Source organism: Panthera onca, chromosome C1 (assembly GCF_046562875.1).
Source record: "Panthera onca isolate mPanOnc1 chromosome C1, mPanOnc1 haplotype 2, whole genome shotgun sequence".
In the NCBI taxonomy this organism is placed as follows: domain Eukaryota; kingdom Metazoa; phylum Chordata; class Mammalia; order Carnivora; family Felidae; genus Panthera; species Panthera onca.
In genome coordinates, this window is record NC_138346.1 from 214,132,474 (window position 1) to 214,159,070 (window position 26,597).

General features: G+C 39.2%; 1 protein-coding gene across 14 annotated transcripts in view; it reads right to left on the reverse strand.

Moving 5' to 3' along the window:
- The window catches only part of KIF1B (kinesin family member 1B), a 144,673-nt gene that overhangs the window by 83,126 nt on the left and 34,950 nt on the right, over nucleotides 1-26,597 (reverse strand). For 6 of the 14 annotated variants that reach the window (XM_078452443.2, XM_078452447.2, XM_078452449.2 and 3 more), the window contains exons 3-14: nucleotides 22,122-22,198; nucleotides 21,181-21,360; nucleotides 17,329-17,394; nucleotides 13,237-13,415; nucleotides 12,559-12,670; nucleotides 9,678-9,755; nucleotides 8,936-9,001; nucleotides 8,173-8,190; nucleotides 4,372-4,447; nucleotides 3,558-3,636; nucleotides 2,314-2,456; nucleotides 842-883 (exon numbers count right to left, since the gene is read on the reverse strand). In XM_078452443.2, the coding sequence (XP_078308569.2) occupies nucleotides 842-883; nucleotides 2,314-2,456; nucleotides 3,558-3,636; nucleotides 4,372-4,447; nucleotides 8,173-8,190; nucleotides 8,936-9,001; nucleotides 9,678-9,755; nucleotides 12,559-12,670; nucleotides 13,237-13,415; nucleotides 17,329-17,394; nucleotides 21,181-21,360; nucleotides 22,122-22,198 (1,116 nt within the window). The remainder of the gene's footprint in view (nucleotides 1-841; nucleotides 884-2,313; nucleotides 2,457-3,557; nucleotides 3,637-4,371; nucleotides 4,448-8,172; nucleotides 8,191-8,935; nucleotides 9,002-9,677; nucleotides 9,756-12,558; nucleotides 12,671-13,236; nucleotides 13,416-17,328; nucleotides 17,395-21,180; nucleotides 21,361-22,121; nucleotides 22,199-26,597) is intronic. The other 8 variants (XM_081796457.1, XM_060624487.3, XM_060624490.3 and 5 more) reach the window with 3 other exon arrangements.

Here is a 26,597-nt window from a genome sequence, read left to right on the forward strand (position 1 = left end):
TTCATAAAATATCCTCATTTCAAGCACACGTTTTAAATTTAATTTGTAATTCCAGAAAAGGAAAACAAAAAAGTTTTCCTAATCACCATGTAAGCTGAGGCCCAAGATATGGAGGAAACTAACTTAGCAGAAGCACAGGTGAGTGCTAACCCAACATTCACAGAGCTACTCAGTCATGGATGGTTTGGCCAACGGCAAGCGGTTGTTTTTAGTTATACGTACACTACGTCTCAGAGTTATATAGCTAATTTAAAAGGATCTTTCTATTAATCAGACCCTGAAGGAGCTCAAGAGGCCAAAAAGGCGTAGTAATGATTAAAAGCTGGAGCTGAGTTACACTATCCAATCCAACCACACAGAAACCATGAGATCTCAGTAGCAAATTAACCACCCCAGGTAAGCGGTGTCCTCATGGGTAAAAGTGGGCATAATGGAACTTTTTCCAGAATCAGTGACAGGATTAAATGAGATAATACATTCAAGGTCCCTAGAATGGGGCCCAGCACTTTATAAACACTCAGGATATGTAAGTTGCTGTTGTCACCACCATCATCCGCTATGACTTTGGATTCAGTTTAATCACAGAAGTGGAAAAACTGAAGAGTAGAAGTAGGAAGAGATTCTCAAGCCTATTGACTATTTAATCCACAAACTGAAATTCAGCAGTGTGTTTGCCAAATGGAGAAGGGCTAAACCAGGATCATTTCTGAACCTATAATACGCTCTGTCTGGGATTTCCCTGTTAGGATCGCTGGCATGCAAAGCTCATTTTAAGGCTGATCCAGCAGAGGCAGATTAGCAAATCAGAGTACTGGAAATAACCAATACATGAAATACACACATTTGCCTCCACTTCCAGAGTAATCATCGATCAATGGATCAACTGAAGGTAAGCAGGAGGGAAAATACAAGAAGGGTCAAAGTTCAGGTTCAGCAGTGACACAGAGAGGGAACAGAGCAGTATTTGGCATTTGGGAAGGTGAAAAAATTAACACTCGGAATACATGATCATTTTGCACACCGTATTCACTCAAACTCAGGTGCTAATCAGTAAGAAGAACTAAACTCAGAGGCTTTTAACATCTTATTAGAATTCCAAACAATAGAATATTAATTTTTTACTTAAAAACTAAAAACATGCTTTATCAAATAAACCCATATAATATTCTACCCGAATCATCCAGTTAACTCAACTTCTGATTAGACATTAGTCAGGCGGAATACTGAGGTTAAAAAAATATGTATTTTTCTTAAGTTTATTTATTTTGGGAGAGCAAGTGAGTGTGAGTGGGGAGGGGCAGAGAGAGAAGGAGAATCCCAAGCAGGCTCCGCACTGTCAGCGTGGGGCCCAACGTGGGGCCTGATCTCACAAACCACGAGATCATGACCTGAGGCTAAATCGAGTCAGATACTTAACCGATGGAGTCACCCAGGTGCCCCCCAAAAAGACTTATTTTAAGACAATACTGTGAAATGATATTCTCTGGAAGTCTCATTCTTAAACTTGATAGGAAATGGATAATTTCCCCTTTGTGTGTTCATAGGGAGCAAGGTGGGGAGTGTTCCTCGATCATTTTGCAGGAAGGGAAAGATACCACTCAAAGGTGAATCTTATCTGAAAGGGGACTGAAATAGTGTGTTTGTTACACATATATTATTGCTGCCACATCAATCCAGAGAAGCACATAATACAAAAACAAAAATTTCATAACATTTTTATGAAGTGATTAATTTCTCAGTAAGAATAAGCTCATTCCAAATAAACTTCACTGCTGATCTAAAATGAAAACCTAATAAAAATACAAGCAATGAGGGGCGCCTGGGTGTCTTAGTCAGTTAAGTATCCGACTCTTGATTTCAGCTCAGGTCATGATCTCACAGTTCATGAGATCGAGCCCTGCGTTGGGCTCTGTGCTGACAGCGTAGAACCTGCTTGGGATTCTCTCTCTGCCCCTCCCCGTCTCGTGCACGTGCACACTTTCTCTCTCTCTCTTAAGATAAATAAACTTAAAAGTATATATTTAAAAAAATATAAGCAGTGACATATTTACATTTTAAAAACTAATTTAAGGACTTCAATAAAAACTTTAAAAACTTTCACGACTGGATAGCCTGGTGCATACTACATAAAGAAATTCTGAGATTGTTTTCATTGGATTTTTTTAAAACTTAAGAAAAAGCAAAAAAAAAAAACAAAAAAAACCACTTTTTTTTTCCTACTATCTAACTTCATAAGCTCTTTTAATCTAAGTTTAAATCTTAGAACCCTGAAGAGGGAAAGATTAGAGTTTGCGTTGACCTTAATTCACTTACTATCGATAATATCTCCCAGTCCCTGAGCACGAAGAAGGTCCTTCAGCCGCGTCACCTCCTCCTTTAATTCACGAACCAGTTTGGCATTGGGGTCCTCGTTGATAACAGCATTGCATTTAATTTGCTTTGCACGATCTGCATATCTATATCAAAAAAAGGAACATTCATTTTTGCCATTCCTCAGATACTCTACTTCTCATAAATAACGTATCATTATTTCTATCTCTAAATCAAACAGCTTGAGTGTTTACACATTTTATAAGCCTTAATAATAACACATGCATAGGATGTTTTACAGTATCTTATAAAGATGAAGAAAAAGGCTCAGATGAATTTAATGATTTACCCAAAATCATAAAAGAAATAAATACCAGAAGAGGACTCAAAACGAATCTGTCAGACTGTATAGTGTTCTTTCCATTATATTAAAAGTGTGTCTTCAACAGAAGAAGAGTAGAAAGCTCCAGATTAAAGTAATAAAATCTACTGCACATACAGATATACAGCTGATGCTTGGACAACATGGGTTAGAACTGTGCAGGTCGACTTATAATCTGATTTTTTCTGATAAATACAGTCCAGTACTGTAAATGTATTTTCTCTCATGATTTTCTTAATAACATTTTCTTTCCTACAACTAACTTTATTGTAAGAATACAGTATAAAATACATGTAACATAAAAATATGAGTTAATCAACTATTTGTGTTAAGGCTTCTGGTCAAGAGTAGGCTATTAGTAGTCGAGTTTTGGGGGAGTCAACTTATATGCAGATTTTTTTGACTGTGCAGAGGGGAGGCACCCATGACCACTGAGCTGTTCAAGGGCCACCCGTGTTCTATTAGTGAACATTCTGTAATTTTTTTTAATACGACACATACTCATAATTGCATTACTTGTTAAGACTTGAGCATCTCTATAATGACAAACACCACAAGAAGGGGACACTTCTTTTCACAGGGATGAAAATGGTAAGAAACTTTCACTGTTATCTAAAAGTTATCCAAACATCTCATTTGAGCAATTTTAGTATCTTTCCTATGAAAAAGTTCCTGTCTTTGCCATTAACAAGTAAATCCTATTACAGTAGAAGTCTCCCCCGACACATGTTTTCCCTGTTATGAGAGGGCTGGATCATTACTTACACAAAAAGTTACCCATATATCATAAGAAAATCCATGGCATAACAAAATGATTTATGGTGGCACAGTGTTCTATTTTGCTACCGAGATCATATTGGAGTACCTCAAAGTGCTCAAAGTTTCATCATAGTTGATATCTGCTGGGCTCAGAGCAGCAACCATTGCAGTCCGAGAATTACCACCTAAAAAGATGAATCATGGTCATCTCAAATCATATTCACTTTAGAAAGAAGAACTTTATTAAATGTGTCAATTTATACAGCACAATCTCAGATCCTAAGATTTAACCAAGAGTCAACAAATGTCTCAAGTTCCTATGCCAGGCACTGTTATACTCTTAATCTTGGTGTTTGAATCTACTGTGACCAGTTTCCCTCTCCCGCTCCAGCTAAGACCTCAGCCACTCCACCAAAGCGCTGTTAGTGAGTGAAAAGTCACAGTGACGTGGACAGTCCAACAGGCTATTCTCAGCCTCTTCCATCCGTCACCAACATTTATTTGACACAACCGATCATTCCCTTCTTTCCATCAGGAAGGAGGGAAGGAGGCTAACAGAACAGAGAATAAAGAGCAATGCCCTGAAGGTCCAAAAACATCAGCAAAAAGGTAATATGGAGTTTTCAAAGAGGTCTGAAGAAGGAGCAAAAGTCTGAAGTAAGTGTGGTTAGGAAGACAACCACACCACAGTTCATGTTCCAAGGTCAACAAGATAGGGGAGAAAACTCTGATTTAAAGGTGAGCAAATCCAACCAGCTTAATTCAAGAGCAAAAAGGAAAAGAAGGAGGGAGGAGTCAGGTTAGTAACATGGGTATCTAGAGATTATTCTTTTCCAAAACAAATATACAAGACAATTAACCACAAAAGATAATCAGTAAATAGCTTTGAAAAGATAACCACACACTAGTGTTCAACGTACCTAGATTTTCCCGAAGGAGCCAAGTAAGTACAGAATCCCTGTAGGGAATAAAATCAGTTTTCTTTTTCTTCTTACTCTATTAAACAGAAAGAAATGGTCTTAGCATTGCTAGGGAGGAAAAATTCACATGGAAGGCAAACCAGTCTAAAATTCCCAAGCAAAGTACCATAGAACCCCATCACTGCTGAAATTTAACACTCATGGCTTCAATTTTTCACCATACCCAAAGTTCATGCAATGAAGTAATTTTTTTTTAATATTTTATTTTGAAAAATTTACAACATACACTCAAACAATCCCTCAAACACTTAACGGTTTTTCTTCCTGAACCATTTTGGAATGAACTGCAGACACCATGCCCTTTCATCCCTAAATACTTAAGCAGATAAGGCCATTCTCTTACACAGTCACAGTCCAATGACCAAATTTAGGAAATTTAACATCCATACAATACCATTATCTAATATACTGTCCATATCATATCTTTCATAGCTGCTAGTGTTTTAAAGCAAATCCAACATTTCACCTATAAATATTTCAGGTATGTATCTCCAACAGAGAAGTACTTTTTTTAAAAAAAGGTAACTAGAGGGGCGCCTGGGTGGCTCAGTCGGTTGAGCATCCAACTGGCTCAAGTCATGATCTCACGCTTTGTGAGTTCAAGCCCCACGTCAGTCTCTGTGCTGACAGCTCAGAGCCTGGAGCCTGCTTCGGATTCTGTATCTCCCTCTCTCTCTGCTCCTCCCCTACTCACACGCTGTCTCTCTCTCTCAAAAATAAAAAAATATTTTAAAAAATTTTTTTAAATAAAAAAGGTGAGGTGCCTGCCTGGGTGGCTCAGTCAGTTAAGCGTCTGACTTTGGCTCAGGTCATGATCTCATGGTTTGTGAGTTCGAGCCACGCGTCAGGCTCTGTGCTGACAGCTCAGAGCCTGAAGCCTGCTTCAGATTGGGTGTCTCCCTCTCTCTCTGTCCCTCCCTTGCTCATGCTCTGTCTCCCTCTGTCTCAAAAATAAATAAAACATTAAAAAAAAATTTTTTTTAATCAAAATCAAAAAGGTAACTATAAAAACCATTATCACACATTAACAAAATTAATAATAACTCCTTAACATCACCTGATATCTAATCCTCAAACAATTATTTTTTACTTTTGCAGAAGGGCAGATATGAATCCTAGGCATTCCAGGTTGGATGTGTAGGAGCAAGTCATTTAGTTAACGAATTTATTTGGCCAAACACCAATTCACCAAGTGGACTGTTCCATCTCTAATAACTTTTATAAAGTAATGGACATTTGGTTTCTTTGGAAGGAAATTATGCCCCCCAAAAATCCAACTGACAGAGTTAGGGCTCAAAGTGAAAAGGTCTAAGACAGTGATGCGATCTTGACTCTGAACACTTACAAAGACTGCAAGATGAATGTTCTGTATATATGTATCAAGCATTTACCTATACTGCTGTGACCTTTCTCACTATCACAGGATACAGCAAAAGCCACCAACACAAAGCCAGCGCTAAAATGAGAAAATTATATCCTTGAAAGTAAAAATTAACGTGAACGCTTGGCAGACAGACAACAGTTACTGCAGCATCCTCCTAGCTGACGACCATGTAGGGATAATTTAAGAAGCCACTAAGGGGAAGCCAGTGTTCACTGAAAAACATCTCCCCCTATTCCTGGTCCAATCTGAGGTTAAACTAAGGATGATCTAGTTTTTAAAGTTTATTCATTTTTGAGAGAGAGAGAGAGAAAGAGAAAGAGACAGACAGACAGACACACAGAGTGCGAGTGGGGGAGGGGCAGAGAGGGAGGCACAGAATCTGAAGCAGGTTCCTGGCTCCAAGCTGTCAGCACAGAGCCCGTCGCAGGGCTAGAACTCACAAGCCGTGAGATCATGACCGGAGCCGAAGTCAGACACTTCACCGACTGAGCCACCCAGGTGCCCCAAGGATGCTCTAGTTCTTGCAAAAGCATGGGCCTTCAGAAAAGGAGTAGTAACTAAGTAGCGGACCTCTAGTCTGTTGAGGAGGAGAGGGAATCGGCAAGTAGCACTTTAATTCCATCTCTCATAGCACAGACCTCTAGGGAGAATTAACCCGTCAGTCACTCATAGTTTAGTGGGACTGTCATCCCACTACAAAACTCTGGAGGCCTGCGACTTCAGTCTATTTTCGCTAGCCCCACACCACACCTAACCACTCCGCTTTGCCTGAGGTTGGTTCGTGCTGAAAATGCTGCAAGATTTAAAGTACGTCAGTTATAAGGACTCCAAACAGTACCGTAAAAATAAGCAGTATCTCTTTGCCAAAAATGTTCTATTTTCATTTCGGTCAATTAGACTAAATTAAGAAGGAGTAGCTAAATAAAGAAGCATAAGGAGAACTTCCATCTTTTCCATTTGAAAATACCTCAGAATTTTAGCCACTTCTTTTCTATTTGCTGTCTTACAAATTAATCTCATCTGTTCTCACAAAGAAGTGCCTCAGTAATTACCTAAAAGGGTTTATGTTTATTTATATCAGTAACCTTTCTAAAAAGAAAAACTATCAAGTATGGGTGATAATAATCCTGTTTCTCTCCCCAGTGGAAGTAACAGTACATTTTAATTCACCCCAAATTATGCTTGTTACAGAAAAACTAAAACTTACTTCTGATCTGTTAGTAATGGCATAGATGCCAAGTACTAAACTGGGTTTTGACAAAATCATTCTAAAAAATTCATTTGCAAATTAATTGTGGCACAGAGCAGCGTGAGAAATATGCAGGTAAATACTTTGTAAGCTTTTCCTTTGGTTGATATGAATGTTAACAATGAGCAAACGGACAGGCCAAGTTGGGAAAGCCACTAAATTCTAACAGCTTTCATGGTTCTGGGACCCAGACTCGATATCTGAAGAGTATCTACACATGCATCATATCAAATAACAGATTTTTAAATTTAAGGCAGCTTTTTCCAACAAGCAGAAAGAAACAGAAAAAAAAAAAAAAAAAGCATTACTTGTTACGAAGTAATTTTTGTGTAAGTAGAAAATAAATCTATATGCTTAAAACATAGAATGAAATATTTCATGGCAGATACTGCCTGCTATCTCCAATGTTACTCATGTGATTCAGAACAAACTGTTAAGTGCTCCATTATTTATACAAAATAGTACTGAGAAATTTTAGAGTATTTGTATAGGAATATAAGGAGAAGTCTATTGTATTTTGATTAAAAGGATGCCAAGAGTAGGTTTTCTAGATACAATTATAGTGTTTAATTTGATTCTACAGCCTTCACTTTATATATAACCAAAGAGTAGAAAAAAATTTTTCTAACAATTTAAATAATCCATGACTTCTCATGATAGGAAATAAGATTACACAAAGAAATCTAAGGAACATGTCCTAATAACTTCACAAAGGTAGTTATGTTTCAGAATGGTCCCTGTAAAAAATATTTTTATTGCCCTTTCAAGAGGTTTATAGGTGACTTCTTCAAATGACAGTCCTACAGGTCACTAGGAAAAGCATCATAAGATAACACAATGTAGACACTTCCTCAATTTCTTTCTTGTTCCTTTATTCTGAATTCCTTGTCCAAAGCACAGCATGTTCCCCAAATGAATTGTGGTGTGAAGTCTTATGATTCATGGTCACTCTAAACAGCGACTCTGAATTCCAGAGTCAGAAAGTGAGTAACAAAAAGGTTTTTTTCAAGGTTCCATTCCGTCTTATGTCTCCATACATCCTGCTGTGGATTTAAAATCATCACAATTGATTCTACAGCTAGTTCATTTCTAGCAAATCCCACCATACCTTGCTGGTGCAGTTATCCTACAGACGAAGCATTTAAAAGAAAGAATGAAAACACAGGATAAGCCTTCAAACAGGAAGTACTTTAAAGTCATAAATTGAGTATGACTTTTCAGAAACAAGCAAGAAAGCAGTGGATTCTTTTTATGGATTCAAATGATGTACTAGAGTACACAGTGACTAACTGGTACTTCCTTAGCTTTTAACCTAAAACATGAAGCCCCTTATACAAACTGTTTCAGATTTAGTGTCCTACTGTTAAAGAATAGGAAAGAGTAACACAACTTTTAAAAATGTATTATTGGCCCCCAAATCAATAGCATTCACCAAGGCAAATGCTCAAAATACTCCAAGAGGTACTACATCCTACTTAGAAAAGACTGTATAGGAAAAGGGTATGCAAAAACAAAAAACAAAAAACAAAAAAAAACCCACAAAACAAACAAACAAACAAACAAAAACCTTAGTTTCGATGAGAGACTGAAGTAAGGTTCAAAAAAAGTAGTCAGACCAGGTCTTTGTAAAGAACTAGTTTCAGCCTAGCCTTTACAGATGTATTTACTTTCATTCTCGTTAATCTCTTTATTCTCAGTAGAAAGTTAAAATGTACTATGCCTAGTATCTTATCTGAAAAGTTCTAAAAGGAGAAAGGCAAGATTATGTAAAAGGGCCAAAAAAGGTCAGTCTTTATAAACACATAAAATATCATCAAGTACCTTTGCTGAACAGACAAATTTTCCCATAGAATCGGGTATGTAATACTCACCACCTCTGCCAAGGCTGAAATGACTTTACCCAGAGTTGTAAGAGACTTATTAATATTTGCTCCTTCCTGAAATCAATACCAAACATGAAGAATTATGATGCAGAATTTCTACGACTGCCACATCATACATAATACATAAGACACAATTAGGTCTTAATGCTAGCGTTGTGTATTTATGAGCACAAGTTCTAAAAACCTCTTGTAATCCTCTCCACTTAATGCCATGTCGGGACCACATGCCTAACTCACAGGCCTTCGTAGCTGCAGGATATCCTGCCCCAAAAGCTTACAGATGCAGCCTTCTTCCCCCAACTCACCAACATGCAATTTCTGCTCTTGCTAATGAAGCATCTCTCTGGAGAGGCCCATGTTTGTTCTCACACTTGGATCTTCTGTGTCCCTGTCCTATTAGTGTCGCTTACATCTAGTTTGTTCCTCAAAACACACTCCAGCTCTCACCTTGACCATCAAGTCCTCCTTAACTGTTACATTACGTAACTTATCTTTCATTGGATTACAGATCAGACATCAGCAAAAGGTTCTGAGGGCCATGCGGTCACTTTCACAACTTTTCAACCTTACCATTGTAGACAACACATAAACAAAGAGACACAGCTGTGCCCCCATAAAATTCCATTTACAAAAACAGACAGTGGGCCAAATGTGACCTACTGGTCATAGTTTGCTGACCTATGTTATAGAACATTTATTGACTGGTACAGTTGTTTGGTAAAATAAATACCTTTAATCGAGTCCCTTTGGCACCAGTGGAATCAGCTCGTTCACTTCCTGCTAGATCCACCAAGCTGATTTTACTGACCTGGTAAAGAACAAGACATTGGGGCAATTCAGAAGAAATAAGAGAGGTAGAACCGGAAAACATCAAGAGGCAGCAAATTAAAAATGAGGCACGAAGACTACAAATATTAGGGCTTTTTTTACAGATGGCCCAAGACACAGAGCATACACAAAAGTTCACAGCAATTATCTTGGTTCAAAACAAGTAATTTTAGGATACACATATTTTACAACGGCATGGCATAAAAATATATAAAACCCATGAATCCATTAAACGGCATATTAAATATGAAGCCTCCAGCAACTAGAACTCTCACGCACTGCTGGTGGGATGCAAAATGATATAATCACTTGGGAAGACAGTGTAGCAGAGACATACACCTACCATAAGACTCAACCATTCCACTCCTAGGTATTTACCAAGAGAAACAAAAGCAAATATCTACACGAAGGCTTGTACGCACATGTTTACAGCATCTTCATTTAAACAATCAAAAACTAGAAACAATTCAAATACCCATCAACAGATGAGTTAATGCACAAACTGTGATAGATCTTGATAACAGAATACCAACCGGCAATGAAAAGGAGTGAACTACTGATGTAACAACAACACAAATGAATTTAAAAATTATGCTGAGTGAAAGAAGCGAGGCCAGAGAACAGTACATACTATAAAACTCCACCTAGGGGCGCCTGGGTGGCGCAGTCGGTTAAGCGTCCGACTTCAGCCAGGTCACGATCTCGCGGTCCGTGAGTTCGAGCCCCGCGTCAGGCTCTGGGCTGATGGCTCAGAGCCTGGAGCCTGTTTCCGATTCTGTGTCTCCCTCTCTCTCTGCCCCTCCCCCGTTCATGCTCTGTCTCTCTCTGTCCCAAAACTAAAAAAAAAAAAAAAAAAAAAAAAAAAAAAAAAAAAAAAAAAAAAAAAAAAAACAACTCCACCTATATACAATTCTGGAAAATGTCAGTTAATCTGTCGTGACAAAAGGCAGATCAGAATTGCCCGAGTATCAGGGTGGAAGGAGTGGTACAGTAAGATTATAAGGCAGCATGAGGCAACTTTCCAGGGTAAAAGAAGTGGTTACTTGGATTATGACACTGGTTTTACAGGCGCATATACAGCAATCCAATTTTATTCTTTAAATAGGTGTGGTTTATTGTACTTCAACAATACCTCAGTGAAGTTGTAAAAAAAAAACAAAAACAAAACATTCAGGGAAGTTAGACAAAAGTATCCAAAATGGATGATCAAAGAAGCTATGGTTATGTTAACATCATTATTTGTGTAGATGTGACATCATGGAAAAACTACTTTCACACTGGATGTACTAAATAGCATTAATACTGTAACTAGCTAAGCAGTGTCAAGTTATTTGACCACCTATGTGAAGACCATGTTTTCTAAAATAATTTTCAGCTAAAAACAGACAAGTCACCAAGTAAAAAGTGATTCTAGTTTTTAGTGATACCAATTATCATAAAGTACTCAGTTAATAAGGCAAAGGATCTTTTTTCGTTGCCGGTATAATAAAATCTAACTTCAGGGGCACCTGGCTGGCTCAGTCAATTAAGTGTCTGACTTCAGTTTAGGTCATTATCCCTTGATTCGTGGGTTCGAGCCCCGTATTGGGCTCTGTGCTGACAGCTCAGAGCCTGGAGCCTGCTTCGGATTCTGTGTCTCCCTCTCTTTCTGCTTCTCCCCACTAGTGCATGCACATGCTCTCTCTCTCTCTCTCTCTCTCTCTCTCAAAAATAAACATTAAGGGGCGCCTGAGTGGCTCAGTCAGTTAAGTGTCCGACGTCAGCTCAGGTCATAATCTTGCAGTCCTGTGAGTTCGAGCCCCGTGTCAGGCTCTGTGCTGACAGCCCAGAGCCTGGAGTCTGCTTCAGATTCTGTGTCTCCCTCTCTCTCTCTCTCTCTGCCCCCCCCCCCCCCCCAGCTTGCACTCTGTCTCTCAAAAATAAACACTAGAAAACATATATAAAAAAAATGTCTTTTTAAATCTAACTTCAGGTTTAAAAAGCCAGCCACATGCTACTTAGGTATGTAAGCAGAGAAGAATTTAACATAAATCTACTACTAACAATAATAACAATAAAATCCACATTTATTGAGTGAATACACCGGGCTCTGAGCCAGGCTCTATGTGCACTAACCTGTACCAATATGTAATCATCTTGACAAACCTATGAGGTTCGGGAAACTAAGGTACAAAGAGGTTAAGTAACTTGCCCAAGGTAACAGTGCTGAAAAGTAGTAGAGGCAGGATCTAAGGCAAGCCGTTTAATTCCAGAGTCTACTCTATTGAACTGTGTAGAAAACGAGACATTAACAAGCAAGGTATTTGAAAAACCTAAGGAATGCTGTGCAGTTATTTATTTTCCAAGGAAAAACACACCTTGTCTGCTTAACTGTTTGCTTAAATATTTAATCCCACACCACATTATCAGAGCTCAAAAAGAAAAAAAAAAAAAAAATACACATACCAAACAAGCTAATAAAGTAATAAAGAGGTTCTAGTCAAGAAAAAAGGGAAGGATTTTCTCCCCACAGAACTGCTGAACTCTCTTGCACAAAGTAGTTTTTGAAACCCAAAGTCTTGAATTGTTTTTTCTTAACCCTACTTTCTATCTTGCGATTTCACTCAAAACCCATGCTCAAAATTGGTTCAGAGTAGGAATAGAAATGACAAGTAGAAGATATAAACTATTCTCCGTTGAGTAGAACAGCAACTTTCTGCCCTCCATAAGATGCAGAGGGTAGCAAGGACTCCTGAAGTTTCCCGTCCTACACAACTCAAGCCTAGACACTGAAGTCGTCCTACCTTCTCAGTGGAAAGGTTGGTCTCAGTATCATGTTTCTTCTGGGTGAAAACAATGGTAAACACAGCATGGGAACGGCTACTTGTTTCATTCATGTTGGTAGCTGCCACTGTCCTAAATAAACATAATGGTGACATATGACAGTAGAATTCTTAGATGAAAGTTAAAACGGACAGCAGGCTCCACATCATAAGCACAAAAAGCAACAGCTTTAAACCTCTTCACAGATCGTGAGATTGTCACTTACACAAACTGTTCTCAATGCACCTTATTTGTGAGCCTATCAACCCACCCCCAACTCCAAAGGTACCACATCAGAGTCATTTCTCATACTTCAGTTGTCCCTTTAGGAACCACCAAGGCATTTAGTTTTTATTCTTTATTCCACAATCAATCACTACCATAGGCACATGATATCCAACATTTTACCATGACTTCATCAAAATCAAGATACTAAAATTTAATCAAAGTTCTGATGCACTCCAGCACCGCACCGTTTTGGTGAGAAGAAAGATGCCCAATATGCTGAAGCCCTCACTTCTTTCTCCAGCACGGCCAAAGGATCAGAGGATCCACAATTAAAGCAACTTTCATGGCTATGTGATCTCAAACCCTTAACTGGGAGCAAAGGACCCGAAAATGTACCAAACCCCTCAGTCATGAGTCTATTTCTACCATACCTGGCTTTGTTCCCAGCATCCATGAGGTCAGCAATGTCTGTGTAGGAAGTGACTGCCAGCTTGGACAGATCCTCCACATATGGGCCAAGAAGCGGATGTTCACGCACACGCAAATGACCCTTATTTTTTGGATTCAGCAGGTCTCGTACTCTTTCACAGTAAATTTCCATGTAGCTCACCTAGAAACAAACTAGTAATTTGAACTGGAGGACTTGGAAAAAGAAATTCTATACATTAAAAAAACGTTTTATGGGGGCGCCTGGGTGTCTCAGTCAGTTGACCATCTGACTCTTGGTTTTGGCTCAGGTCATGATCTCACGGTTCGTGGGTTCTAGCCCCGCGTCGGGCTCCATGCTGGTAGCATGGAGCCTGCTTGGGATTCTCTCTCTCCCTCTTCCTCTGCCCCTCCCCTGACTTAAAATGTTTTTACTTTTATTAAAAAAAATTTTTTTTTGAATGTTTATCTATTTTTGAGAGAGGGAGAGACAGAGCATGAGCAGCAGAGGGGCAGAGAGAGAGGGAGACACAGAATCCGAAGCAGGCTCAAGGCTCTGAGCTGTCAGAACAGAGCCCAACGTGGAGCTCCAACTCACAGGCCATGAGATCATGACCTGAGCCGAAGTCAGATGCTCAACCGACTGAGCCACCCAGGCACCCCTAAAATGTTTTTTAAATGTTGTATAACATTGATTAAAAGGTCTACAATTAGGGGCGCCTGGCTGACTCAGTTAGTAGAGTGCGTGACTCTTGATCTCGCGTCATGAGTTCAAGTCCCATGTTGGGTGTAGAGATTACTTAAAAAAAAAGTCGTACGATGAGAGATCAGCAATCTTTACAAAGAAAAATACTGTAGGTCCAGTCCCTTTGATTCTACTAATGGTATGCACAGACACCACTAACTTAGAACCAGCCTTCCCACGGTCTCGGGAAAGAAAAGGAGGTAAACATTCTCTCAGCAGTCAGTAGCTGCTACTTGTCTAAAGCAGAAAAAAAATATCATTTTTAGTAACAACTTACCAGTTACTAATATACTTTTTAAAATGTATCCTATTGTCAATAATTGAGGATTACAGTGAGGTTATTCTAAAAGCTTGGAAATAAAAACTCTATTAGTGTTAAAACCAAGAAACAATACTCCAGAGCAGGGAAGACCAAAAGAGACCAGCAACTCTACTACTCTAAGACTGACCACACGGTGACTGATTACGGACAAGCAATCCACCTGCCACAAGGAGTGAGGCCTGGTCAGCATAGAGCCTGGCTGCATGGCAGGACCTGCCCAAGACTCACGAGGAAGAGGAAGCGTCAGCTAACACACTGCTGGAACTCTTGTCGTACCGGCAGGACCGTTCTCATCCTGGAGGTGGACGTAGCAGACTAGCCTTTCTCCACCTGAGGCAACTCAACATAGGAGTCGTCTAGTCAACTCCTCCCTCTCGAATTCCACGGTCACTAAAGAACCTAAAGGGTTCCAACAGAAGTGTGTCCACAAGAAGATAATACGCCAGTCTTGCTAATGTGGGGGTTCTGGTCTAAGAGTTTTTCCTCACGGGAAAGTAACAAACAAAAATGGTGGTTTTGTAACATAAGCTAAATGAGCTTCATTCAAGAGTCTGGCTTTAAAGGATGCTTCTGCTCCTGATCTCTATATAAGATCAGACTTGTAAACAAATAATATAGGCTCTGGACTGGGGTAAATTCACCACAGTAAGCCTCATTACAATCTTCCCGAGGAATGAGAAGCTTGTGCAGCACTAAGCTACTCAAGCATACCATAAAACTTCAACATTTTTCAACTTTAAATATTCTATAGGCACATTTTCAGAGTATCTGAAATAGAAGCTTATCTCCATTTCTATTGCTTTTCTCTTTCATTCCATCTCAGAGCTGACTGTATATTTATACGATAATCTAAAATCAATTTTTTAAATATTGAGAACCCTCGAAGTAACTGATCCACTCTGACAGTAAAACAACAGGACGACAAATATTCCTTCTTAAAAGCAGCTCATCTTAGAAAGTGAAATGGTAATCATTCTTGTGTACTTAAACTTGTCCATACACTCCAGAATCCCAGGTAGCTATTATATCTTCTTAGAAAACTTGTCTCTTTCCACACAGGTATGGGACTAAGAGGACCCAAGTAACCGAAGCGAAAGCTGTCATGCTCCGTTACTTACTCTCTAAGATGCAAATCCACCTAAAGTCATCACTATTTCTTTTCTTTTCGAGCTAACCATTACAGACCCCACTTGGCAAATTCAATTCACTGAGCAGCATTATCTTCCAGGCACTTTGTAAGGCACTTGGCAAATATCAGTAAATGAAACAGACAAGAATTCCTGTCCCGGTGAGCTTATGACTCTAAATGAAAATAAACAAAAGGCAGATAAATAGAGAGACAGGATTATAAGTAGGTTAGAATATGATGAGTATTGTGGGGGGAAGAAACAACCAGGGCAAGAGAGATCAGGAATGCAGGGGTGGAGGGCAAGCTGCAGTGCTAAACAAGGTGGTCAAAGTAAGCTTTGTTGAGAGGATAAGATTTGAAAAAAGACCTGAAGGAGTTACAACGCTTAGACCAAAAGATATCCAAGAGAAGAAAATTTCAGGCTAAAAAAAAAAAAAAAAAAAAAAAGTAAAAAGCCCTGAGGTAGGAAAGTTCCTGTGTATTCCAGAAACAGCAAAAAAAAAAAAAAAAAAAAAAAAAAAAAAAGAAAAAAGCCAGTGTGGCCAGAGCAGAGCAAATACAAGAGAGAACGGAGAAGAGGCAGAGGTCCCACAAACATAAGGAACCAGAGTATCAACTAGGGATCTACACCACACCCCAAGTGAGCCTGTGAACTCCAATATGAAAGGAAATGGCATCTTCTTTTATTATCTATCTATAAGCTCAAAAAAGTCTGTCACATTCTGGCACACCCTCTATCCTTTGAATAGTGTAAACTATGTGATTATTTTAGTAAGAATAAAAATCTACTGAATTTTCATTTGTCATACATTTAGTATTCAAAAAAATAACAGTTATGGGATGAGACAAGCTATTTAGAGAATTCATTTTTACAAAAAATTTTTTCAGAGCAGCACATTCCCCTTTTGGCATAGGATCTTCACAAAGCAGAATTCTTTAAAACTTATAAATTAATGCAATGCTGTAAAGAAGAAACCCAAGCCAGCTAAGTGGGTCAACTAGGAATTGTGTAAGTCCTATAGAAAATCACAACACACAGATAAAAAAAAAGTAGTTTGCTTAAAAACGGCTTCATGTCTCAGAACAGGCTCACGTTAATGGAAGACTTTAATCATTTGTTTCTATGAAACTGAGTACCAAAAATGGGGGTAACGAGAGCTTCATAAAGCACATATAAATGAGTGGAAATGTTCATCAAATAAATTAATGTATAGAATGCAATTCTACAGACCTGTTCTTCAAAGAGCTGGAGTATTCACTGGATGGAGAGTAACTTTCTAAGCTTATAAGCAATTATGAAGAAGGGAGGGGCGGAGAGATCTGATTATAAATATTTTAAAAACCAATGCCTATCAGAAATCATTATTGATAATATTAAAAGGGGAAAGAATTCACACAAATGAATATCGAGATAAACACTGCAATCCAAAATGTAAACAGGCATGTGCATAATTTACCAGATGTTCAACTACACTAATAATCAAAAGAATTCTACTTTAAGTAAGCAAGAAATTGTGCCCTTTTCAAATTGGCAGAGTAAAAAACGAAAACACTAAATGTTGGCAAGGACACAATGGGTGCTTACACCCTCCTGATAGGACTGGAAATTGGTACAGCATTTCCTTCTAAAAAGCCACTTGGCAATTCAAATGTATTGTCTGACAAGCGGCTACATAAAGGAAATAGCTAAAAATAAAGCTTATGAACAAGCTTACGACTTACGAACAAGGATTTAATTGCGACACTATTCGTTATGACCCAAACTTAGAAATAGCCTACGAGTACAAAACTGGGAGAATCGTTAAGTGATCTAGCTCAGTCATAATGTGGGGCCTTTGCAAAGTAACACTGGAGGGAATGGAGTCCGGAGGCCTCTTGCTTTAACCCACAGTTGTACTCACCTCTACAGAGTAAGACATTTCTTCATTACAGTTGTCGTTGATTTTCTCGAACAGTTCTTCACACAACTACAGAAGCAGGAGAGGCGGGAACAGCATAGATGAGAGAGGTACAAAGTTACTCATGAGTGCTAAACGAATTAGCGAGATCCCTTTTCTCTTAAAGTATGAATAGCAACAATATCAAAGGTGAATGCTTTGAATGGAATAAAAGGAGAGTTCGGAGTATGGTCTCCTCCAATCTCATCTCTATTCTCCCTCAATGACAGCATCTCAAAAATGTTTCCTTAGAAAGAAAGCCACATTTAGGGAAGAGGAGAAGCTCTCCAGCGTAGGTCCCTGGCACATTTAGTTTATGTGAATTCAATTCTTCACACTATCCTCGAGTACCTGTGACTCTGCTATTAGCATTATTACATAGCAGTCACTGCTATTAAACTACACTTTGCACGCATTTTATTTATCACGCTGTATACATTACACATTGTCAGTTACCATATACGTTATAAATTCGTACATATATATGTATAAGAAGAGAATGCATGCTATTTAGACGGAGTAAATGAAGGTATTTAAGAATAATTTTGACTGTATAGGGGTGCCTGGCTGGCTCAGTTGGTGGAGTGTGTGATTCCTAATCTCAGGGTTGTTAAGTTCGAGCCCCACACTCAATGCAGAGTACTTAAAAATAAAATCTTTTAAAAAAAGAATAATTTTAACTGTATAAAAATTTCCCCTTTACCTCTGTCTTAAGATTCCAAACCCTTTATGAGAAGATACTCCACAACATGGTGACATTTCTAATAGAAAACATTAATTTTTCTAGATCAGGAAAATCATAAAATTTCACTCTCCCCATCCTTTGAATTTACTCAAAATATGTGATACTTTAATAGGAGTACTTAATAAAATTTTATTGAATTTTCATTTGCTATACATTTTTTTAAATGATGACTATTTTTGAGAGAGAGAGGGCACACACATGGGGTAGTAAGGGTGGGGTAGACAGGGAGGGAGAGAGAGAGAGAATCTTAAAGAGGCTCCACACTCAGCAAGGAGCCCCATGTGGGGCTCAATCTCAGGACTCTGAGATCATGACCCAAGATGAAATCAAGAGTCAGAGACTCAACCAACTGAGCCACCCAGGCGCCCCATTTGCTATACATTTAATGTCAAGGCAATCAATATACATTTGGAAAATGAACTATATGTTTGTGATTCTCTAGAAGTCTAAATACAACTTAAAATTTACTGTGGGGAGCGCCTGTGTGGCTCAGTTGGTTAAGCATCTGACTACGGCTCAGATCATAATCTCATGGGGAAAAAAAAAAAAATCTCATGGGGTGTGAGTTCGGGCCCCAAATCGGGCTCTGCACTGTCAGCCGGGAGACTGCTTTGGATCCTCTGTCTCCCTGTCTTCCTGCCCCTCCCTGCCCCACACACATGCTCTCTCTCTCTCTCTCAAAACTAAACATTAAAAAATTTTTTTAAAGAATTACATTTATTACAGGGGTGTCTGGGTGGCTCAGTTAAGCACCTGACTCTTGATTTCAGCTAGGGTCACAATCTCATGGTTGTAAGACTGAGCCCCACATCCAGCTCTGTGCTAAGCGTGGATCCTGCTTGGGATTCTCTCTTTCCCTCTCTGCCCCTCCCCCATAAGTGTGAACGCACGCGAGTGCGAGCACACTTTCTCTGTCAAAATGAATATTAAAAAAAATAAAAAATAATACAATGTATTAAAAATGGCAGTTTCTAAATGATAATCCTGTTTTAAAAAATTAATGCTTTTGCATTAAAATAAAATATTCCAAAATTCTGCCAAAAAAGGGATATATATGTAATTATACAAAAATTCCAATAGCAAAAAAATTAAGGTTAAAGGAGAGGGAAGGAGAAACTAAGTGTGATGACGGGATAAACAGGACTGTCTACTGTAACTTGCTATAATCTACAAAAAGATATTTTATTGCTAAAGAAGTATCACATTGTAGAAAAAGCAAAGCCTGCTTTTGAATTCTGGCTCTGCCACTTCCCTGGGCAAGTGATGTGACCTCCCTATGCCTCAGTTTCCTCGTCTTTAAAATGAGGAAAAAAACTCAGAGGAAGACAAAAATCATATGACTTCACTCACATGAGGACTTTAAGAGACAAAACAGATGAACATAAGGGAAGGGAAACAAAAATAATATAGAAACAGGGAGGGGGACAAAACAAAAGAGACTCATAAATATGGAGAACAAATGGAGGGTTGCCAGAGGGGTTGTGGGAGGGGGGATGGGCTAAATGGGTCAGGGGCATTAAGGAATCTACTGAAATCATTGCTTCACTATATACTAACTAATTTTGATGTAAATTTTAAAAAATAAAAAATAAAGTTAAATCACAAAAAAAAATAAAATAAAATGAGGAAAATAAAATAAAACAAGGGCACCTGGGTGGCTCAGTTGGTTAAGCATTTGACTTCCGCTCAGGTCGTGATCTCACAGTTTGTGAGTTCGAGCCCAGCATCGTTGTGTTCCAGCCCCGCTTCGGGTGAGCACAAGCCCTACTTCAGGTGTGCTTGAGCCCCACATTGGGTGACAATGAGCTTGTCCCCTCCCCTCTCTTTCTCTCCCCCCACCACCTGCCCCTCGTTGGATTCTCATTCTCTCTCTCTCTCTCTGTCTCTCGCTCACTTGCATCCCCTCTCTCTCTCAAAAAAAAAAAAAAGAAAGAAAAATGCAATTAGGAAAATGAAATTAAATGAAAGAAGAGGAGAAGAGGAAAGGAAAGGAAAGGAAAGGAAGAAAGAGAAGAGAAGAGAAAAATGAAAAAAGAAACAACAACATCTACCTCTTAGGGTCAAATGAGGAGGATATCTATAGATAAGCTAATGTCTGTGAAACACTTGGACCAGTACTTGGCACATGGTGAGTGCTACCTAATGTCTTCTCTAATTAGTACTGTAATTGCTATTCCTGCATATAAAGAAGGACAATTCCCAAGTATATCTTCATATTGACATGTATTTTTCACAGAAAAAAATATGCTAGTATGTTCAATTTTTTCTGAAAAATTCTTGACGTTTACTGATAGTGAAGCATTTCAATTATACAGCTGAATTTAAAATTATGCTCCAATAATCCATTAGGAAAAGTAGCTACTGCTCTCTGATGATATTTTGTTCTCAGAATACAGAGATGAGTCACACTAAGCCTGTATTTTAAAAAACACTTTAAAATTAATTCCAAATATCACCAATAAACGCAAACCAACCATATTTTTCTTATTACCAAAAGAAGTTCCTTCTAAATACCTGGGTTACAACTCTTCTCCATTCCGAACAATACAAGGCCAAAGACACTGCTCTTAAGATTTCCCAGACCGTTCAAGCTTAAAGTGTTAGCATCAAATTAATAAGATAAAAGGAAAATATCTCTGAGAAGGCAATCAAAAAACAAAAACAATCTCATGCTTACGAGGTGATCTATATATGGGACTTGGGGGCAGGGGTATCAGACCGGCGACAACACTGGTGTCCCCAGGACTCAGAACAGAGCATGGCACATACTACCACTTTTTTTTAAGAAGCCGGTAACACGGGTCAGGAGATACAATAACCAGACGTGGGGGTACAGCAAAATCTTTACAGAACGTCAACTTCCCTGCCTTTAAAGACGGACATGTATACACATCAGTCTTTTTCCACCAGACTGTTAGTTACTTTGAGAGAAGGGGACCAGTGATTTATTTTTGTGCCTCACATACAATAGTCCCTGAATAAGTGTCTGCTAAGTAAAAATAACTATTACAGCAACTGAAGACTAAGAGTAATAATAAACAGAGGTCTTTTGTCATTTTTTGCTTCTTTACCTGTGGAATGATGCCAGCCTGGCTTTCTTCTTGTTTACCCATCATTGTATAAGATTTCCCAGCACCAGTCTGCCCGTAGGCAAAAATACAGACATTATAGCCCTCAAAGGCATGTAAGAGCATTTCCTTTCCAATGTCATTGTACACGCGGTTTTGAGATGCAAAACAGGGATCTTCAGGCTGGAAAGATTAAAAGGAGAAATCAGTGGCATTTTATTTGCATACTTTCCTATGTTTATTTGGTTACTTCTATAATAAATCAAAAGTGTCTGGAATCTCAACAGTCACCTAAAATGTATTATAAAATTTCTTAGTTCCTCCAACACACAGTTTATTTTTCTCTCATTAAAAACACACACAACCACAGTCATCCAGGTCACAGCCACACGTAAAAATACCTACATGAAATTACCTCACTTGATTACAGTTCACTTTCCATAATCTTAAAAGTATTACTCTTCCATTCATAGAAGCTGCAAGAACGTTTTCTTAAATGGAAAATGGGACTGAAAGATCAAAGGTCAAGTCCATATATAGAAATACTCCTCTGCACTCACTCCAGGTGGTGTGGCTATTTCTCAATAAACCCAGCTCCTAGTGACGAGCGTCGACCCCCCCTTCACAGGCCCCTTCCCTTGGCCAGCAGGCTTTGTCAGGAGTTTGAAACCTTTCCTACTCCAACACAAAACAGAAGAGGAAAACCAAAAAAACCAGGAAAAACATGTAATGAAGAGTTGCAGAAGCAAGCTCTAGTTGAGGAACAATCCCCAGGAGCCTGCAAGACTGGGGGTCCTTTACCAAGTAAGGGCACTGCAAAGGGCCCCCGCTCTCTCCGTTTCCTGGGTGTCGGGCATCTTTGCTTTCCCTGTGGACCTTCGAGCGCTTTCACAACTGCTCCCGGCCTGCCCCGCTCTATTGCGCCGCACCCCGAGTATACGCACCGAGGTGTGCGACCAGTAGGAGTAGTCGAAACTGAAGGACTTTGGAGCTTCCTTTGGGTTCTTTGGGTTAATAATACCTAGAGAATGAAAATGATTTGATTTGATAAGTCACTCAGTTACATTTTCTTTAGTTCAACATGATGTTATGTTGTAAATTCAAAACACCCAAATCAGGAAATTCATACTACTGAATCCGAACACGGAAATGTAAAAATTTTTAAAAAAATCACATCCTTAATAGGTAGGATCTGTCCACAGAACTTAAAAGAATCAGACCAACAACATTCACCGGGTGCCACCAGGATTTAGAACACAGCCTGGCATACAGTAGGTGCTCAGGAAATATTCAAAATTTGGAAATGGGCCACATTACTATTTCAAGGTACTTCATAAAGCTTAAAATATTTCAATACATCAGAAATAAAAATTAGAAAATTATTGAATCGATCCAACTACTACCTGAAATAAACTCTTTTCAAAGATCTTATTATTACTTTAGAAAAGCATTTGATAATGAAAGACAGTCTTTTTGCTGAAATCCACAGTTGATAATCAAGTATGCATGTACATGTGTGTATTACGTATGTATACAGTAGAACCACACACCACAAATCTTCTGTAGAATGTTACAGAAAGCAAAATTACTTCTTGACTGCAAAGCACGAAGCCTTACTGCCGACAGTGAAAATATTTCTCGAGTGATTAATCCAGTCACACTCTACTTTGGGGACTGACTGAATGCTGAAGTTTCGCCTCTCTTCCTTTCTCTTACATACAAAGCTTCAGCGTCTCATATTTCACATGGAATAGAATCTTTATAACATGTGGTCACGAAATCTCCTCAAAGACCAGACATCTCAACCAATCTGCTTCTCTGGAAGGCATGGCCACATCCCAGGCTATCAGTGAGTTCAGGATTAAAAATAAATCTGTCCAGGGCAGCTGCTGCTCAGGACATAAATAGCAACAGTTGCTACGGTGCTTAGTTCTCTCTCGCGCTGGATTCCACTGGGTATGGCCCCACAACTTATGTTCAAACCTCAAATGCTGACAGAGTATTAATAAGGCTCACACTGCACACAATCATGTGACAAGCAGACATAGTTCTAGAAAGAACATCTCCCCACACACAAATGGCAACCTAAGCAAAGAAGTGTGTTCTAACCAAAAGGCACTAGGGACAAGATTTAAATAATAGCCAACACTCATGGAGCACTTACTCTAAGCTCTGAGACCTTTCTGTGTACTAACCTATTTCATCCTCCCAGCCACTGAAGCACATAGAGGTTTCATTACTGCCACCGTATAGATAGAGACACTATCACAAAGAGGTTAAATAACTTACCCAAGGCTGTATAGAGAGCTAGCTAGTGGCAATCCAGGATGTGGACTTGGAGAGTTTAACTCCAGAGCCCACACTCTTAGCCAAGGCACCCGTCATCTAAAGGCTATTCCCTACTTGTATCAACTGTCAAGGTAGACACAGGCATTTTTATGCATACGCATACTTCACGTGTGCGTGTATGAGTATGCACATAATCACCCCCCCTCAAATTACATCACAGACATTGCTCAAAACTCTCCTTACCCATTTAAAACTAGGAATTATGAGGATTGCAGTTCCTAAAAGATGAAAGCCTACACACAAACTCTACCAAGAAAACGGAAATCAGTGTCATGTGAACCAGATTCAGGTTTCAGGGGCTCAGCAATAAAGACAATGACGAGACACAGGATATGACCTCTGAAGCAGTCTTCACCACTCAAAAACATGGTTAAAATAAACACTTTGTAACCTATAGGAAATGTGCTGTCATAAAACTTCATTAAAAAAGAATTTTTTTTTAATGTTTATTTGAGAGAGAGAGAGAGACCAAAAGCAAGTGGCGGAGGGGCAGAGAGAGAGAGAGAGAGAGGGCAACACAAAATCCGAAGCAGGTTCCAGGCTCCGAGCTGTCAGCACAGAGCCAGAAACGGGGCTCGAACCCACAAACCGTTGAGATCACGACCTGAGCCGAAGCCTGACGCTTAACTGACTGAGCCGCCCAGGCACCCCCGTCATAAAAACTTTTAAGCCATACTTCAGTCTTTTAGCTACTCATTGGTGGTACTGATTCTGCCAAGAACACTTAAGGGCTGGTTTTCAATCCTACCTCTTTGTTCTCTTTTTCCTAGTAAAGAAAAAGAAACAGTACACCAGTGAGTAACTTCCTTGATTCACTTGAAATCCTTTTCCTCTTCCTTACGATTCCCTTCTTCCGGATCTTTGAAACTCCTGAAACTAATAAAGTTTCCTAACTTACAGATTTGAAACCATGCTGCCTTTTAAGTAACTGCTTGTATGCAGACAAAACCCTTTTTAACATAAATAAATCAAAATATAATTTTAAAGGGCTATTTGCATTACAGTTATGTTAAGCAAGATGAAATTATCCACAATATTTTTTAAAATATTTAATTCCTAAATGAAAGATATTTACAGAAGACACTTCGGAACAACGTAAAACTCAATGTTGTTGTTACCTGTTTGAGAGGGTAGTGTAAGCAGAGAGCCCCAGAAGGCATGGATAATTTCTATGTTAACTGGGTAGCAGTTAAAGGATAGTTTGTTTTATATTATTCTTTTTTTTTTCAATATATGAAATTTACTGTCAAATTGGTTTCCATACAACACCCAGTGCTCATCCCAAAAGGTGCCCTCCTCAATACCCATCACCCACCCTCCCCTCCCTCCCACCCCCCATCAACCCTCAGTTTGTTCTCAGTTTTTAACATTCTCTTATGCTTTGGCTCTCTCCCACTCTAACCTCTTTTTTTTTTTTTTTTTTTTCCTTCCCCTCCCCCATGGGTTTCTGTTACGTTTCTCAGGATCCACATAAGAGTGAAACCATATGGTATCTGTCTTTCTTTGTATGGCTTATTTCACTTAGCATCACACTCTCCAGTTCCATCCACATTGCTACAAAGGGCCATATTTCGTTCTTTCTTATTGCCATGTAGTACTCCATTGTGTATATAAACCACAATTTCTTTATCTATTCATCAGTTGATGGACATTTAGGCTCTTTCCATAATTTGGCTATTGTTGAGAGTGCTGCTAGAAACATTGGGTGTTTTATATTATTCTTATATTTATATATGCTTTGTACCGTCTTGAATATAGGAAGTGTTCCTAATAAAAAATTTTGGAACTCCCAACTCTACAAATGAAAAGAAAAAACTGTTATAAAGATAAAATATCAGAGGGCACCTGGGTAGCTCAGTTGGTTGACCATCTGACTTCAGCTCAGGTCATGATCTTGCAGTTGGTGAGTTCAAGCTCCACGTCAGGCTCTGTGCTGACAGCTCAGAGCCTGGAGCCTGCTTCAGATTCTGTGTCTCCCTCTCTTTCTGGTGTGTCCCCCACCCCCGCCACTCATGCTCTGTCTGTCTTTCTCAAAAATAAACATTAAAAAAAAAAAGATAAAATATCGGGGGGCATGTGGGTGGCTCAGTCAGTTAAACATCCAACTTCAGCTCAGGTCATGATCTCACAGTTCGTGAGTTTGAGCCCAACGTCAGGTTCTCTTCTCTGCTGTCAGCGCAGAGCCCGCTTCAGACCCTCTGCCCCCCACCTCTGTCCCTCCCCTCCTCTCAAAAATAAATAAACATTAAAAAAAAAAACAACAGACTTAAGAAATTATTTAAAAAAAGAAACTACTTGGGTACCTGGGTGGCTCAGTCACTTAAGCACTGGACTCTTGACTTCCATTCAGGTCATGATCTCACAGCTCATAAGAAGACTGAGCCCTGAGCTGAACTCTGTGCGGGCAGCAGGGAGCCTACTTGGGATTCTCTCTCCCTCTCTCTCCACACCTCCCCCACTCACGCTCTCTCATGCTCTCTATCTCTCAAAATAAATTTAAAAACCATTTTTTTAAGTTTTTTTTTTTTAAAAAAGATAAAGTATTGGGGCGCCTGGGTGGCGCAGTGGGTGAAGCGTCCGACTTCAGCCAGGTCACGATCTCGCGGTCCGTGAGTTCGAGCCCCGCGTCGGGCTCTGGGCTGATGGCTCGGAGCCTGGAGCCTGTTTCCGATTCTGTGTCTCCCTCTCTCTCTGCCCCTCCCCCGTTCATGCTCTGTCTCTCTCTGTCCCAAAAATAAAATAAAAAACATTGAAAAAAAAAAAAAAATTTAAAAAAAGATAAAGTATCAATGACAGCACGTGACCTCATCAGAAGTCCATGAACTCCACCATTACTTTCACAATGAACTAATAATATGTTCTCAATGTGCCAAAGGTTTTTTTCTTTCTGAATTAGTAACAGTTGAGATCTAACTTACTTCCTTTAACCCAATTAAGAAACAGGATGTTTCAACATTAATAAAAGGGGGGAGGGATAACACAGTACATATAATGGAAAGGGAATGGGATTTGGATCAAAAGACGGTTTAGAATATGTTAATATTCTAAATACATGACGGACCCTTAATATT